The following is an 18,367-nucleotide window of genomic DNA, read 5'->3' on the forward strand; positions in this document are numbered from 1 at the left end:
TAGTCATATTTATAGAATGGTTTCGAGGACATACACTCAGGATTAAAAGTTCAGGTACTGGCTCTGCCATTACTAGCCACAGTTTTATTCTTCCTTTTTTTTTTTTTTTTCTTCAGCAATGTTGATTATTTCTGTTATTTATGAATGCATACAATCTACCTCACCCTCCACTTGCCTTTCTTTCCAAACCAACTCCAAAACAGTCTTTTTTGGTGTATGTTAGGGACAGGTATGACATGAGGAGATTTCTATAGAGATAAAGCTAGAGATATATTATTCAGATAAAGATAACTCAAATTCATAAAATAAAATGGAGGTTTTAATTAAAAGGAATAATAGAAAATTAAAATATGAGGTTACTATCTTGGAAAAGTACAGTTGTGTCATCTGTGGTCATATTAGCCGAGGTGTCCTCTTGACAGTTGAAAAATAAAACTTGTCCTATATTTCTATCGATGGTGGCATTACATCACAGGAAAGCTCAAATCTTTCAATTTAGAGAGGAATAAAAGGTGATAATGACCTCTGCATCAGGAGAGCTTCACTAGTTGCCCAACTAGGTGATGATTTCAATGATTTGGTGGGTTTTGCAATTTTAATTTAACTGAAATTCAACTTGAATTTTATGTGGCCTATTTTATTTTATTATAAGAGAAATAGAATGTTTATAGCCTTGTTGTTTACACTGAATGAAAAGAGAAAAATAAAACATTTCTAATCCCATTTAACTTGCAAGACTAAATCTTTATAAACTAAAACAACAAAAGTATGTTTTATGCAATCCAATTACTCACAATTAAGTGGGTTGGTTGTTTTGTTTGTTTGTTTGTTTGTTTGTTTGTTTGGTCATAACAATCTGTTGTGAAGTGTAACAGGAAACTGGGTAAATAACAAAAGATGTTATTTTAAGAGCAAAATTCCAGAACTTGGAAACCCTCTGAAGAAAAGCACTCGGAAGTTTTAGTGGGGAATATTAAATATCATCTACAATTACAAATACAGGTGGTCTCTAATAAAGGAAGACTTGAAGGAGTAAAGTCTTTTCCAAAAAAGTCTTTACCAGGTCTGGCCCTTGTCATACTTTCGTATTAACTGATCCATTCTCCACCTTCCAAATGTTACATCAGATAAACATAGGCACTAGCTGTATTCTCTTTCTAATGATTTCTCGGAAGCTTGTGTCTGACTACTGCAACCCAACTTTCCAGGCTCTAAAATGCAATCAATGGAACCCAAAGAACTGAAAAGGTTCGAAACACTTTCTCTCTCACAGTTAATGAAATTAAAGGATTGCAGCTACTGTCTAGATCAAGAGACCTCAAACCACACAGGAATAGACACTGTCATGGCACTCTGGTTTCAGACTCCATGCAACACAGTCAGGTGGAATGAAGCTTTAAAGATGACCCTGGAGAGGATGTGACACCATCGCTCCAAAACTTCCTAGGAAAATTCATATTCTTCCACCCGGCCAGAGCAACTATTGACACCAGTGCAGCGCTCCAGTCTTCCAGGAGAGTCTGGAGTAGAGTGAACAAGCTGTGTGCATGAAGAACACCGTTTTTTATCAGACTCCATGCCCACTGTCTCAAGTGCTAGCCTTCCCATCCTCCTTCATCAGCCCCAGAAGTGGGCCACAGCACAGAGAAAAACTGTCCTCAGGAATGGTGACTGGAAAGAAAGGAGTCTTCAGTTACTTTTCCCACTTGACACCTCACACTGTTCTCGTTCCTAGCTATGCTTCGTGTTTCTCAAAAAACACATTACAGGCACCATTCAGTTTTCATTTCTCAGGCTCTTCTTCCCCATCCTGTTCATTCCCCAAACTTTGCTATTTCAATTAACTTTTCTTCCTTCCTCTCTTCCCTAGGATGTTGCAAATTCTCTGGGTCTCTCCCTGGCCTGACCTCCTCCAGGTCTTTCCTCCTCCTCCATCCCAGCCCCTTAGACCTGCTGGGGCTGCCCTTTGCCGCCTTTCTGCTCCTGTACCCTCCCTGAGCCCCTGCACCCCATCTGTCCCCATCTCGGACTCTCTCCAGATTCTCTGGCTGATTGCTGGTGAGAAATCTTTGCTGCAGCGAGGACCCGAGTCCCCGCGCGCAGCCCAGTGGCAGGAGAGGGCGAGGCTGAGCGGAAAGCGAGGGCAGGAGGGGAGGGCAGCCGCCGGTCCTCCCCGCGAGCCTGAGAGAATGCGGCAGGGGGCCGGGGACCTGGGAGGCACTCACCCCCCGCGCCCCTGACGCGGCTGCGGACCCGGCCCCGGGGCCAGTTTCCTGCCCAGTGCAAAGCAGAGACTGGAGCGCTGGGGTGCCCATCCCCAGAACAGGTCCCTCTGCGGACCGGGGAAGAAGAGAGGAAGGAGCCAGTGAGTGGTGAGGAGACTGCAAAACCTGTTCCCCTGCTGAGGGGAGCTCGGGAGGTTGGGTGAGCACCCCCGGGGTGAAGCCCGCCCAGCGGGGGGCTAGGGGCGCGGAGGGAGTGGCGCGCTAGGGGAGGGCGGGCGCGAGGGCGCCGGGCTGCCGCAGGCGGGGGACCGAGGCGGGGACCGAGGCTGGCGAGCCGGGCGGCGCGGCGGCCGCCGTGGGGAGTGAGACGGCGAGGGGCGAGCGCGCGCGAGGCCGGGAGAGCGCATGTCTCCTCCCCGCCGGCTCCACTAGCCGCGCCACCACCATCTTCTGCATGTGCAACCTTCGCAGCCGGACAGCAGCCTCTCCCAGAGCTATGGAGACTGCGGGCAAGATCTGGTGGCTCGAGATGGATTGCTGAAGGGAAGGGGTCAGAATCAGAAACCACCCAAACCTCTCTCCTTTTTTTTTTTGGTCTTTTTTTTTTTTCCTTTTCTTTTTCGGTTGTTTTTAATTTTAGCGCCATCGTCGTCAATGCCTCTCTGAACAGCCTTGAGGAAGAGTGCGAAAGAGAGAGCGCGCGCCGGGGAGAGGAGACAAGAAGATGAGGATTATTTGCAGGCAGATTGTCTTGTTATTTTCTGGATTTTGGGGACTCGCCATGGGAGCCTTTCCAAGCAGCGTGCAAATAGGTAAGCTCAGCCCCGATGGGGTGTGCCTGTGGGCGGCTGTGGCAGATATCCCGAAGTGAGTTAAATGAGTTGCTGATAAGCAATTCGGGGAAACCCTCGGGCCGTTCCCTTCCCCTTTGTCTCTCTCTTTTCTCCCCTTTACACACACAAAAAAGACTGCCTCTCGGGTGCAGGTTCATTTGGAAAATACACAAAACTGCCCACTTGCACATACTCCCCATTTCCACTTTCGGTTCAAGTCGCTTAAAGTAGGATTGAAATAAGTTGAAAATTACCTACATGGGGTTTGATTACATTTTATAGGATATTTCTTTTCATCCGTTTCTCTAGAGCATGGAGGGATGTCGAGTTTGTTTTGTTTTGTTTTGTTTTGTTTTGTTTTGTTTTAATACACTTCTCCCCATGCTGGACGCCGCATCCTTCTCACTATCATAGAAAGACACTGCTGGGAGGAGGGGGGGCTTTACACCTGCACCCCCGGCCTTTGCTTGCCACCGGTAAACCGATTCCAAAGTTAGATCCCTTTCCCGCAATCTTCTCTCCGTTTATTTTGTTTCCCTCTTGAATTTTTTTGCCCTTATTCCTGCATCGAGACTCTATTTCCGGGGAACTATCCATCTTTGGCTTTTCTTGCTGTTCTCCTCTCCTGTCTTAATGGGATGCAGCTATTGAATTTCTTCCAGCTAAGCCCAGCCTCAATACTGCATCATTTCTCGTGGACTGTGCACAACACGGAGCTAATGAGGCTGAGTCCACCGGCTGCAGAAAAACTAAGTTCACGTCTCCTTCTGATTCCCTTCCTGCCTGCGTGGCTCCACACCTTTCATTTCTGCGTTTTAATGCCAATCCTCTTTTCTGTTCATCTGCATGCATTTTCCCGAGAAATGCCCGGAGCTGGCTGATGTAGCTGTGTGCTGGGAACCGCAGGGAGGGTGAGAGAGAAAAAGCAAAACACAGTAAATGGTCTCAGAGGTCATTGTGATCATGACAAATGGGGACAGGAAAAAGCTGAGCTGTCCGAAAGGCTAACATACTAAGGGTGCACCTGAGGGACAAAGGCCAGTCCCCAGGATGTGGCAGGGGTAGCTCCTTAGATGTATGTGCTGGGGGTGACAGTGGATTTGACAGTGCGTGGGGTGAGAATAACACTGACAAGAGAAAACACTGAATGTGCTTTTCCTGTTATTTTTCATAGGTGGTCTCTTCATCCGAAACACAGATCAGGAATACACTGCTTTTCGATTAGCAATTTTTCTTCATAACACCAGCCCCAATGCGTCGGAAGCGCCTTTTAATTTGGTACCTCATGTGGACAACATTGAGACAGCCAACAGTTTTGCTGTAACAAATGCTTGTAAGTAAAACATAAACTGTGGATAAATTAGAAGAGAATTAAAATGAGGCACTAGAGTGCCTTTCCTCTTTATTATTAATATTAATTTTTCAGAAAGAAATTGAAGCTTCCCATATATGGCTGGTTCCAGAGCAAATCAGAGTTAAAAACAAGATTTAGTCCTGAGATATTCAGATGCTTTTTCTTTTCTTTTCTTTTCTTTTCTTTTCTTTTCTTTTCTTTTCTTTTCTTTTCTTTTCTTTTCTTTTTTTTCTTTTCTTTCCTTTTCTTTTCCTTCCTTCCTTCCTTCCTTCCTTCCTTCCTTCCTTCCTTCCTTCCTTCCTTCCTTCCTTCCTTCCTTCCTTCCTTCTTTTCTCCTTCATTCCTTTCTCCTTCCTCCCTCCCTCCCTCCCTCCCTCCTTCCTTCCTTCCTTCTTTTCCTTTTTTTCGTTTCTCATCTGGATAATTCAAGTTAATTTCTCCTTTAACATTTCAGTCACCTGAATGTCAAGTCAGTGAAAATCGTATTCAGTCTAATTTGGATTCTGTTCCTTTGGTTTTTTCTTATTTCCTTTTCACTTGAGTAAGCATATGTCTTGCTTTTAAGGTAGACACATGCTCTCTTACACTGGTGAAAGCAGTGGAAGGTTTGCTAACCGTGAGGAAGAGAGGGAAGCGGTGGTGTGGAGGACATATATTCTAGTCGGGTGGCTTACACTGCAGACGACCTGGTGATGTCACTTGAGGCTGTCCCACTCTTATATTCTGGGTTGTAAATGTCTCTTACTATCACGTAATGCATACATCCTGTGGATATGGCTCCATGAATCCTTACCTTGGTGCCAAATCATGTTAGTCTCTAATCCACTTGAATTCACAAATCAGTGCAGCTGGATCTATTATCCCACACAATGAAACTTTAGTGGGTGACCTCACCTAATGCTATAAGGAAACAGTTGAACAGTGCTCCTTCCCCCCCCCCCCCCCCATACTGTATAACTTAATGTAAAAAAATACAATAAACTGTGGATTTATTTGAAAATTCACTCAAGTATGATCAGTCAATATACCATTTATGTTGCATTTTCACTTTTGAAGGAAATACATGTTTCTCCTCAGCTTTACATACTGATTTACTACTCTCAAAATTTATGTGTTAAGATAATTTTTACAGATTACATAAGACATTTAAGGATAGTCTCTACACAACATTTTGCACAAGAGTTATAAATATTCAATCTGATTGTAGAGTATTTTAATTTTAAAAGCTCTCTCTCTCAGTACAAGAAAATGTACCAACTACATAAGTGAAATTGAAAACAGTTTTTAAATGTTTGGAGGATACCTCTTTCATTGATTTATTTTAATTCATATTTATTTTCCATTAATTCATTTAATAATGTGATCAATTGTCCTTAATATTTGGCATCTAAACATTCATTTATTTTAGAAATTGATTTCAAAAGACTGTCAAAGCATTTGACATTTTTGTAAACTGAAATATGTATTGTTTTGCAGGAACATTATAGTTCCTATGAACACTACTTAATTAAAAAATAACTTGGTATTTAGTGATAAAATCAATATTATATTAGGGCAAGAGGGAGTTATTTTTCAAGCATAAATGCACATAAATTAGAGCTGGTTTTGTGGGTGGTCATTTTTGCAAGTTGTTTAAGTTATAGTTTTGTGTTCCAAGTTTGAAAGGAATGTCAACATTACTAATAGTTCCAGGTATAAAGCATTCTCCTTTGTATATAAATATTATGTATTTATTTAAAATTTGTTCTTCTCTCTCCTGAGATTCTGTGAACAAAAAATTACTAAATTTAAAAATAATTTATGATCCAAATAAATGTGAAGGTACTTCGTCAACAGTAAATTACTAATTAAAATTTTATGTTTTGCTATTAAATTTTGAAAGACTTTCTTAAAAATATCAGATATATTAGTTTTATTTTGTTTTTACAAATTAAGTTCTTAAATATTCTAGAGTTTGGATCATGATGTTCCGCTATATAAACTGTAAAGTACTAATACTTTCTTCCTCCCTATCATTTGATAATCTCACTCAGGATAATTAAGTGTTACTATTAAAGTACCTGTAAGCATGAGAAATTGATAGGAAGCCATACACAGAATGAAAAGGTTATAAAATATAAATAATATGGTATTCTTTCATGTTTAAGACTGAGAAAATTGGAACTAAGTAAACTTTAAATTTGCTTATTTGGAATCCACTTTTAACACAATGTTAATGATATCATATTTTTCCATAATCACATTAATTGATTTTTATGTACATATTTAAAATAATTAAAAAAAAACAAATTATAACTAAGGACACAAGAAAACATTTTTTAGTTAAAAAAAATGAATTTTTTGGAGGGGCATGAGTGTGCTGAATGTCCATAAGGTAAACCTAAACTGAATTTGAGGAAAATCAATGATCAGAAAGCATGGGTCAGGTGACTGTGTTTGTTGAATGGGTTGATCGAGAAGACATACTATGTGATTTTCCAGTTTAATTAATGGTGAAACATAAGCAATAAGTATGACGCAAACTTACATATTAAGCTTTATTGCTTTGGGTACAAAAGGATAAAAATAATATGCTGAAGGATTACCATAGGAGTTATTCCTCATGGTGATACAGACTGGATTTTTAAATTTTTCATGCTGGATTAAATATAAAGATATATGTGATTGGTTAAGTTTATTTGAATTCTGAATTTCCTGCAGTGGATTCTTTTAAAACTGCAGGATCTTGTCTGTCTGTGAATAAAAAGAATTAAAAAGGATATACTTATTTTATGGAACGTATAATCAAACCCCTAAAATGTATTAAATAATAAAATGATTGGTCCTCTATTAGACAGGTATAATTTATTTAGCCTTCTAAGATTACTTTGGGCCATCTAAGCATTCTGTGTATTAAGTCTAAACCTGACTAACTCAAATTTACCACTTTTGGTATAAATCCCAAGTTTGTGATGGAGGAAAAATAATTTTAGTTTATAGTTTTATTTTATTTTTAACAATATTTGTGCAAGATTAAATACAAATATTGTTTTTCTATTCTAACTATTGACATTGTTGAAAAGTCACCCTTTGTTCAATATAAAATTGAAATGATAAGAAATACAGATAATATAAAATTATGACCTATTTTAATAACAAAAAATAGGTGTAATATATAGATCAAGTATTAAAATTTCAAAATGTAATTAAAGGTACACATTTCTTTGCTGTGATCTATCTAACATATGGGGAATAAAAAATGATATTAAAAAAATAAATTCAATATGGTCAATGTTCTTTAATAAAACATTCAACTGACCCAAAATAGCTATCTTTGTAAACAAGCATGCTAGTGCAATTGGATATATACCCTTTGCAAAATTTTTGAGACAACCTGAAAGTAGGCTGTTTTCTTATATTTTTCTAATAGTTAATGAATACAGATTTTTTTGAGGATTATGTATATTAAATTTGACCAAAAGTAAAAACCACAACACTGAAGTAGTTTATCAATAAGTTTTCTGAAAGATAAAAACATTTGAGAGGTTGAAATTATTAGTTAATTTAGTATAGTTACATTAGAAATCTGTTAAGGAATCAGTCCTTTAAAAAGGCAGTCACTTTACAAAATAAATTGCAAATATTCAGTTTCTGAAATTAGTTTTCTAACTTTCAAAGGAAAAATAAGAAATACATAAAACAGATCAGTTACTCATGTATTTTCACTTTGGTGAAATAAGTGAATTTTATGGAACATTTCCATTTTTTTAAAAACTTGAATAAAAAGGGCCAAATGATTAATAATTTCATTGTTTAATGAAGGATTTTTCTCTTTTTTTTTCTCTCAAAAATCTGTTAATTCAGTGGTTTAAAAGATCATGGGTTGGAAAGTTGTAGCAATCACAAATAGACTGGAGACTGGATGTTTTATCCTTGTAATGGTGAAAAGTTGTTCTTTTTTTAAGTTGAATATTAGTTCTGTTTGTGGTCAGTTTACTTGTCAACTCTAAATATACAAGATGACTGCCACTTATAAAAGTAGGTTGATTGTAAAATATAGTTGTCTAGTTAATCTAAATACATTGAAAATTCGACACTGTACCCAGTAGGCTTTGCAGGCTTCCCCACTTACTTATATACCAGCTACTTAATAAAACCTCCTTGAATATAATGGTAGTAAACACTAATATATTGGCTTTGATTAAAAAATGTTTAAACATAGTACATGTTCCTTTCAGAGACATGAAGCCATATAAAGACATTATAAGAGTTTACTTGGCTGATATAATAATCTTAAACATGCTGAAAATAAAATTCTGATGGTTTTACCTTCTGCATAGTTGTTAGTAGAGATACATTAGAATTAAATATTGTTGGCTTTTGATTATTTTTAGGAAAATAAGTGACGTGACTCTTCTGTGATTCTTACTAGGTTTCCTTATTTTTAATTGATGGCAAGATTCTGTGTTGATTTGAAATAATTCTTTAGTTTTATAATATTCTTTCTCTCTTCCTCTTAATTTTCCATTGTGAGATTAATGACAAAGATGAGTCATATACCTATGGTTTGTTCCTTTCTAAAATGATAGGATGATGCACAATTTGCATTGATGTATTTCAGTATTGTCACATGATTAAATCTCCATAAAACTATTACAAAAAATTCCTCAAACATTTTTTTAATTTGGATTTTTCCAAGTGATGTTAAGTTCCCAAAGAGGAAAATTTTTACTTTCTGGTATTAGGAAATATGTATACATCTTATTTATAGAATGTTATTATTGTTCCGGAATTTTACATGAAGGATAAATAGACCTTAACTTTTATGATAAAACATAATTTTTAAATGCTTTCATATACATAATGTTATTTGACCTCAAACTAGTCTTGCAATAGGACATTCTGAGAAGAGTCATATTTTGTAGTGCAGGCAGCTATGGTTCAGGGAGTCATTTAACTTGGCCAGGATTATATGGCTAATAAGGTGCAGAGTCAGGGTTCAAACCCAGTTCTTCTAACTACTATCCTAGCACTTCTACCAGCGAGCCATAGGGTGTGAAAAATACATCTATATTGATATTACTTGAATTGAGAAAGAAAAGAACAGAATTGTCATTTATCTTTTTTTCTAATTTAATTGCAACATTTTGAAGAAAATAGAACAAGACATTTCTGGGCAACTTATTCATTAATCATATGACATTGAGTGATATAGCAAGGACTGAAGTCATATTACGTAATGAATTCATCCATTCATTCACTAGATTAGATAACGAGTGTATCCATTAATCATTAAACACATTTATTAAGGGCAACTGCATTTAAGACTGTATGCTAGAAATGAGAATCCAAAAACTTATGAGAATAGTTGCTGCCCTCAGGAGCTAATAGTCCAGTGGGAAAGATAGATAAGCCGATTATTAAAAGTACAGTGAGATAAAGTGATGTGGCAGAGAAACAGAGTGCTTTGGCAAAGATGCACACAGGAAGGTACCACCAAACTTGGCGCAGCCTCTTAGGAGAGATGTCCCCTGATCTGGGTGTTAAGTTTCTAGTTGTGTAGTTTGAAGAAGAGGATAGAAGGAATGCATAAAGCAATATACGACAAGGCACCAGGGTGTGGGAGAGCCAGGTGTGTTTGAACCACTGAAAATTATTTAGTCTGGTTGTAGCATTGAATGTGAGGAGGAGAAGAGGTGTGCCAAAGGTTGAAGCTTTGCAGATGCACAAAGAATCTTATAGCTGCTATAATACGGAGACTCTTATGAATAAAAAAAAAAGGTGGGGGGATCCTTAAAAAACTTTTAAACATAACAATGACATGATCAGATTTGTATTATACAAAGAACAGGCTGGTTGAAAGAGGGGGAGTGAATCAAAAGGGCACAAAACAGGAAGATAAACACCAATTAGTTGAGTCTTAAAGTAATGAGTCTTGAAGGAATACAATTTAGGGTGATAGACTCTTAAATAAAAGCAGAAACACCGAGGAGAGAGAAAAGCCCATAGATCCAAGAATACAGAACTGTTGGCAGGATGTAAGGATGGATTGTATGCCTGTGTGGGAGGGTGGAAAAGAAGTACGGTAAGAACAAAAGATGATTTCTTTGATTCTGATGGGGACAAATGATTCAACAGTGATATCATTAACTAAGAAAGGACACAAAGGAGAATGAGATTTGAGTGTGGAAGGTGACTTTAGTGTGAATGCACTGATTTTTTAAAATGTTTTCATTGATTTTAAAGAGAAAGGAAGGGTGAGGGATGAGAGATTGAGCCCAAAATCCCGGGCATGTGTCCTGACTGGGAATTGAGCTTGTGAATTTGAACTGGTGAACCCTGGCTACACTGACTTTTAGTTAAGAGACATCCCAATGGAGATAGGCAGTAAAGAGTTAGATGTGTGTATCTGGAACTCTGGGGCTCAGTTGGAACTGAAGACAGACATTTGGTGGTGGTTGAAGTCATGGACATGGGTGAGATCACCCAGAGAGAGCAAGAGCTGTGAAAAAGTGCTGAGGACAAAATCCCGGGAAATACTATAACCTGAGAGGCAGAGAAAGGAAAGGAGAGAAAAGGAAAATGAGTCAGAGAGTTCAGAGTAAAATTAAGCAAGAGTAATTTCACAGGAGCCATGAGCTGGGAAGAGTTTCAAATAATAATGATCAACCTTGCAAAGGCTGCAAATTTAAAAAAAAAATGAATTGCAAGGATAATTGTAGCATCTGTAATGTCAGTCATTTCTTCTCTTTTCTTTGGAGTGTTCTTTTGTATTTTGACCAGGGGAAAAAAGCAGCATTTAGTAACCCCACATAGATTCCATTAACACATACTCCTTTTAAAAAATATATTTTTATTGATTTCAGACAGGAAGGGGGAGAGAGAGAGAGAGAGAGAGAGAGGTAGGGAGAGAAACATCAATGGTGAGAGGGAATCATTAATTGGCTGCCTCCTGCACTCCCCCTATTGGGGATCGAGCCACAACCCTGGCATGTGCCTTGACCAGAATTGAACCTGGGATCCTTCAGTCTGCAGGCTGACACTCTATCTACTAAGCCAAAATAGGTAAGGCAATAAATACTCTTTTGTATATATTGGCCTAGAATATTCTTATCTTTTATTTAGAGGTAGGAAGAGGGAGTCTTTTCTGGACTTTTGAACCTGGTGCTCTTGAATTTACAACCAAATAGTGGGTAAGTCACTTAATACTTTTGAACCTCAGTTTCTTCATCAGTTAACCCAGGGAAATAATACCTACCAAACGTGAATTTTATGAATGTTAGGAGTGTGTTTGGAAAGTATTCCACATACAATTAAAACTCAATTAAATTCAGTTGTGTTACATTTTCTGTCATATGGGTTATTTATTTCTGAGTCAGTCTTAACATTTCAAGGGTTACTTTTCTGATGTTTTTAAAAGGCAATTTATGTTTTGAATAAATACATTTTGTTGTTATTTCATAGGAACTTTCTTGACCACTCACTGAGTTTTTCATTTTAATTTATCTATGCAAGTCTAAGTTCATATTTGTCAAAATTATTTCTAAGTCCTAAGAGAGGATAACTTTATCTGGGATTTATGGGAATTCAGAGAGAAGATTTGTTCATGGGTAAATTAAAGAGGTCAATGAGTTCTCCTAACTATATGCAAAATTTGCTGTGTGTTTATGTATTTACAGAGAGACAGTCTAAACTTTTAAACAGCTCATCAATGAATTTTAGTCACACAAAAAAAGCCCAGTACCACAGCCCTAAAGAAGCTATACATAAATTAGCTAAACAAACAGCACTCCATCCCCTACCATCATCATTTTAGAAGCTGATTGAATTTTGTTTGTGAAACAAACCAGGAATCTATATATATAAAAGGCTAATATGCAAAGTGTCCCCTCGGGAGTTTGACCAGGAGACCAGGAGTTCGATCGCTTGATATGCTCTGACCACCAGAGCGCAGCACAGAATGAAGGGAGGCCCTGGCCATCAGTGGAAGGCCCTGATGGGCCCTGATCGCTGGGAGGCCTAGGGACCCTATCATGCACAAATTTCATGGACCAGGCCTCTAGTTTTTACATAAAACCCATCTTCCCTAGCTTCAGTGTGTCTTAGCTGCCAAAATCCTTGGCTTGGTCCTCTGCCTCTTACATTGTCTTTTTATTATATTTATTCTTCCTCTTACTATCAAATGTTCTACATAGTCCACATCAGCTCCTTCTATTTTTATCATGAATTACCTTTTCCCTTACCATCACCACTCCTGGAACACCATGTTCTTGAAGGTCATCAGTGACTTCAAAATTAGTAAATCCAATTGTCGTTCCTTAGTCCTTCTTGTCTTGGAATAGTTTGCAGTATTTGACATTGCTAACAAATTTCTTCTCTGATAATAATAATAGGAGCTACTAAAATGGAGTACTAGCTATGTGCCAAAGGTGTTGTGTTACCTCAATTCTTTCACAACTCTAAGAAGCAGACATTATTATTATCATTTTGTATGTGGAGAAAGTGAAGATTTGTCTTTAAGAATATTTGCCTAACAGTAAAATACTCAGGGTATCAGATCCTAAAGTCAGGTTTGTCTGCCATTCATACTGCAGAATTTTGGTTAGTACAGGATCCACGAGTTACCTATCACTTGGTGTGACAGCAGCTAGGTAACTTTTAATCTAAACAGAAAGATGTATTTCTCAAAGCTGCCTCTTTACTATAACAACTTTCACTTATGTATAGCATTTTATATTGGATATCGATTCTTCTATATGATTTGCAATACAACACAGAAATTTGAGAATTCTAAACAGTGACACTCCCAACACTTTATATTGCCAAATTCTTGTCATAAATACCACCATGTGGAAAATGACTAAATGACTCTTTTCAATGTTATACAAACAGCATTGGAGACAGCTCATTAGTTAGCCAACTCACATATTTGTAATACAAATATTACTTGATTTTGGAATCACTACAGCTATTACTAACAAATTTTCCCAAATGCTTTACTTTAAGATTTGCTTATCTGTCAGGCATTCTCTTTCACATTTTCTTAAACAAGTCTTTGGGTTCCAAATACACACAGTGAAGACTGCCTTAAAGAGCACCACCCTAAGTCAAAACCCTCCAGTCTTCATAGTCTCATCACTTGCCTGCAACTCAATAAATCTAGTGGCATCATCAATTAAAATTGTAATGTTATCTTAGAAATAAAAATATTAATGTTATTAATACTTTCTCTAATAAGCCACAATATTTCTCCAGATACAGCAAAAATTACACCATAAACTGTAATCGGTGTTTGCTTATTTTGTTGCTTAATGCCTATTCCAAAACAAGCATTTTTATCAGTAACTTTAAATATTGTATGCATTGTGTTATTTCCATTTTCATATTTTTATCTTTAAAAATATTAACATATACTTTGAAAGTTTCAAATAATTCAGAAATCTTAACAAATCCAAATATTATGTAATCCACATTTTAGAGATAATCACAGTCAATAGTAGTCTATAGATCTTTCCAGACTTCTTTATTTTTATCTGTGTAGACCTAGATAGAGAGATAAAGAATATTATAAACATAAGATGCTAATATATACTGAGAAATAAAATATTTAGTAAACCTGATATTTACTAATAAAAGTCTTCTGCTGGAATATATGAGCTGTCTTTTTTTCTTTTACTGCTGCATCCTATGTTACTGTGCAAAGTACTGTAGTAAATATACTCAATACCCTCTTGATCAACATTTAGGTTGTTTCCACATTTTTGATATTAAAAACAAAATAACAGTAAACTATTGGTGTTCCAGGCTGAATATTCCTGTATAATTAATTCCTGGAAACAAAATTACTATACCAAATGATGCAGATTTTTGCTATTACTAGGTATTATCAATTTCTTCTAAAAACAAAATGATATTTAAATTCACAACTACCAGAACGTGAAAATAATTGTTTTTCTATGACCTGCCAACACTAGCCATTATCAGTCTCTGGAATCTTCATATGTCCTGATGGGTGAAAATAATATCTAATTGCTGCTTTAATTTGCATATTTTTTATTAATAGTGAGGCTAAGAATATTTCCCTATATTTATGACCTGTGTACTTTCTTTTCTGTGAACTGTCATTTCTTTTTCTTTGCCACTGTTTTCTTCCTTATTTGTGGACTGTTTTATATACTATAAAAATTAACAGTTTGTCATCTGTTTTCACATTTTTCCACTTCACCTTTGGCTTTCAGCTTCATTTATGATGTCTCTTGCTATATAGATACTTTAAATGTTTATGTAGTCAGATCTGTGAGTCATTTTCTTTATGGCTTCTGGGATTTATATTATGCTTATAAAGATATCCCTATTCTTAAATCTATAAAAATAATCCCACATTTTTAGTACCTTTATGATTTTTTTTATAACACTAACTCATTTGTCATTTATTTTATGTGTGTTAGGAATTTGTGAGTGTGTGTGTGTGCATGTGCACACTATTTATTTGAATAAACTACTCTTTTACAGGTGCTTTGAACAGATGCAAGGGTAAGAAAGTTCTGCCCTTTCTTGACTGAAGTTGATCTTTGGCAGAAATTATGCATTTTGGCTCTTCCAATCTTCTCCTATTTGCTATGCTTCATCAATCCCTTCCTGGTAGAACCTAGTGGTTATACTACTAGTTTTTACATTTTTATCACCTGCTTTCTTATTCCTTCTATTACTTCCTAGATTTGTTTACATGCGTGTCACTCACCATCTGATCAAGTCTTCTTCCTTCTAGCTCCAAAGTATATCATACATATATATTTTCACCTTCTTGTTTTCTACCTCGTCCTGCTAGTCCACGTCAATGGTACTTTTCTAATAACTTAATTAATTTCCTGCTTCACTCATTACCTCTCTCCATGCACTTTACATACTGCAGCTTGGGGTGTCCCTCTGAATTTATAAATCAGAGACAGTCTCTTTCTTACTTAAACCCCTCCAATGGCTTTCCTTCTCTTTAACATGGTCCTTCCTGATGCGACTCTGGCCCACCTCTTTGCCTTGTTAACCATGTTGGAGTCGGCAGGGTCTTTTTTTTGAGTTCCTAAACATGCTTAAACCTTGCTTTTCTCTATGCCTTTGTACTTGACATTCCCTTTTTTGGGGCTTCTCTAATCCAGTTATTTGCTTGACTAGCTTTTTCTGAACCTTCAGGACTCCAGTGAAAGTCACCCACTCAGAAAAGCTGTTCTAGCCAACCTCCAGGATAAGCTCTCCCACTCCCAAACTCCAATTACTTGACCAACCCTACCTTCATCTTTGCTTTTATCATAATCTATAATTATTATTTTCAGTGTATTATTTATCACTCTATTTCCCACTAGAATATAAACTCCCAGAACCTAGAATGCAATTTGCCTTGTTAAACCATATATCCTCCTAGCCTCACAAAATGTCTGGTACAAAGTAAAAATCAGTAACTATCTTTGAATAAATGAACTAGCAATGTGTGATGAGTTTTCTCTTCATGCACCTTTGAGGCATACTTAGAACAGTTGAGACCTTTCATGTGTTATCTTAAGAGAAAATCAAGCAGAGGCTAAGAAGACAATGAGGTAACATGTCCAAGATAAATGTTATGTACTTTTCATTTTTGTTAAATATATTTTTTTATTGATTTTTTACAGAGAGGAAGGGAGAGGGATAGAGAGTTAGAAACATCGATGAGAGAGAAGCATCGATCAGCTGCCTCCTGCACACCCCCTACTGGGGATGTGCCTGCAACCAAGTTACATGCCCTTGACTGGAATTGAACCTGGGACCCTTCAGTCCCCAGGCCGACGCTCTATCCAGTGAGCCAAACCAGCTAGGGCTGTTATGTACTTTTCTTGTCTTAAGTATATATTTTTTTCTCATTTATTTTCATTAGATTTAATTTATAGGATGGGCTAAGTAAGGAAGAAAATAAATCCTATAAGGAAGAAGGTAGAACTGTTAAGGCAAATTAACATGTATAGTTGTGGCCAGATTGCTCTTTGATAAATTTAAATCTGGAAGAAGAGAATTTCTAAGTGCTTATACCATGAGATGTCTGTCCACAAAACAGCTAGATAATGCTGATACAAGCCACTTTCAAAGTAGGAAAAAGCCCATTCCATTTGGGAAACCCAGGTGAATTAGTGAGCCCACTTAGGAAAATCCCATCTGTTCAGACATTGACTGCTTCCTTAGCACTAGACTTGTGAAAAAGGGAGGTTGGAGTCAAATGTTATTCCTGTCAGTTGATTATCTATGTTGAACCTTCTATAGCAAATTTCACACAAAATTTGCTAGTTTTTATAACCCTTTATTTCTCTCTCTTTTGCAACTAATTTATATTTGATTAAATTACTTAATTTCAACTACATATACATTCTTATAGGCAAGTGTGCAAGGCATTTTGCCACTTCTTTGCTCCAAATGTTTAAAATCAAGAGATGGCCTGACAGAAATAGCTCAGTTGGGAGAACATCAGACTGAAGATCTGAAGGTCCCTGGTTTGATCCTGGATTTCAGCAGAGTTGTTCTTCATTCTTAAGCCTTGCCCAGGTAGCTCAGTTGATTAGAGCATGGTTCTGATACACCAAGGTTGTGGGTTTGATCCCTAGTCAGGATACGTAAGAGCAGCAACAAATACATGCATAAATAAACAGAACAGCTAATCTCTCTCTCTCTAAAATCAATCAATTTTTTTAAACCAAGAGAAATATTTTGGGGTGTTTTTTTTCCTGAAAAATATGTGTGCTTCCTCTTTTCTTAATAGAAAACTTATGAATCAAAATGTTTACCTATTTGTTCTGATAGCCATATTTGCTATTCAGTAACAAAGTACTCGCCACTTTAAACATTTTACTTTGTTTTTATGCCTTTGATTTTTCTAAAATCATATAAGTATATATGATATGAATATTATGTTTTACATAAATATACCTTATAAGACTATGTACATCATTTTAGGGAAAAAGCACAACATACACTGGCTATAAATAAAAAGTCTAGACATTTCATTCAACAGAGATGCTGGTCAGGTTTTGCTTGTTTGATACTTTCTGTATTTTATAAATGACTTGGAAGGTGATAGATAATGATGATTAGTGGATAGATAGATAGATAGATAGATAGATAATATGACAATTCTATTAGACTGTGAATTGCTTGAGGACAGGGATGAAACCCTTAGTACTTCTACTCTGGGGGCCTATAACAGTGGCTATATTTTTGTTCCATACTCAAATGTTTGCTGACTGATTAAGGGGAAGGAGAGAAGAAACACATTTCTTGGTTGAATATTCATAGCAACTAATTCTTAGCCAGAAGTGAGTAACACAACACAAATTCAGTTTATTTTTATATGACTCAAACCCTTCACATTTTTAAAGACAGTTATCACATGTCCCCTTTGTCCGATTCCAAGCTAAATAACATTCTTTTTGTGTGTGTGCAACATAGTTTCTAAAACTTTTAACATTCAAGTTCTGGCCTTATAAATATCCTCTGGATTTATCATAATTCCATTAAAATGTATAGACCTGAATTAACCCCATATTCCTCTCACTAGAGGCCCTGTGCATGAAATTCGTGCATGGGGGTGTGTCCCTCAGCCCAGCCTGTACCCTCTCCAATTTGGGACCCCTCAAGGGATGTCCGAATGCCCTTTTAGGCCCGATCCTACTGGGATCGGGCCTAAAAGGGCATTCGGACATCCCTCTCACAATCCAGGACTGCTGGCTCCCAACTCACCTGCCTTCCTGATTGCCCCTAACCGCTTCTGCCTGCCAGCCTGATCACCCCCTAAACACCCCCCTGCCAGCCTGATTGATGCCTAACTGCTCCCCTGCCAGCCTGTTTGCCCCTAACTGCCCTCCCCTGCAGGCCTGGTCACCCCTAACTGCCCTCCCCTGCAGGCCTGGTCACCCCTAACTGCCCTCCCCTGCAGGCTTGATCGCCCCCAACTGCCTTCCCTT

At 37.2% G+C, this 18,367-nt stretch overlaps 1 protein-coding gene across 7 annotated transcripts in view; it reads left to right on the top strand.

The window, feature by feature from the left end:
- Positions 1–2,071: 2,071 nt before the first annotated feature.
- GRIA4 (glutamate ionotropic receptor AMPA type subunit 4) overlaps positions 2,072–18,367 on the top strand; it is a 430,608-nt gene continuing 414,312 nt past the window's right edge. For 4 of the 7 annotated variants that reach the window (XM_080641389.1, XM_080641388.1, XM_080641385.1 and 1 more), the window contains exons 1-3: positions 2,072–2,372; positions 2,866–3,037; positions 4,233–4,391. In XM_080641389.1, coding sequence (XP_080497515.1) covers positions 2,950–3,037; positions 4,233–4,391 — 247 coding nt within the window. In that variant the 5' untranslated portion in view covers positions 2,072–2,372; positions 2,866–2,949. Of the gene's footprint in view, positions 2,425–2,552; positions 3,038–4,232; positions 4,392–18,367 lie in introns of those variants that run through there. The other 3 variants (XM_080641386.1, XM_080641387.1, XM_080641390.1) reach the window with 3 other exon arrangements.

The sequence above is a fragment of the Plecotus auritus genome (genome assembly GCF_963455305.1).
Source record: "Plecotus auritus genome assembly, chromosome: 9".
Classification (NCBI taxonomy): Eukaryota; Metazoa; Chordata; class Mammalia; order Chiroptera; family Vespertilionidae; genus Plecotus; species Plecotus auritus.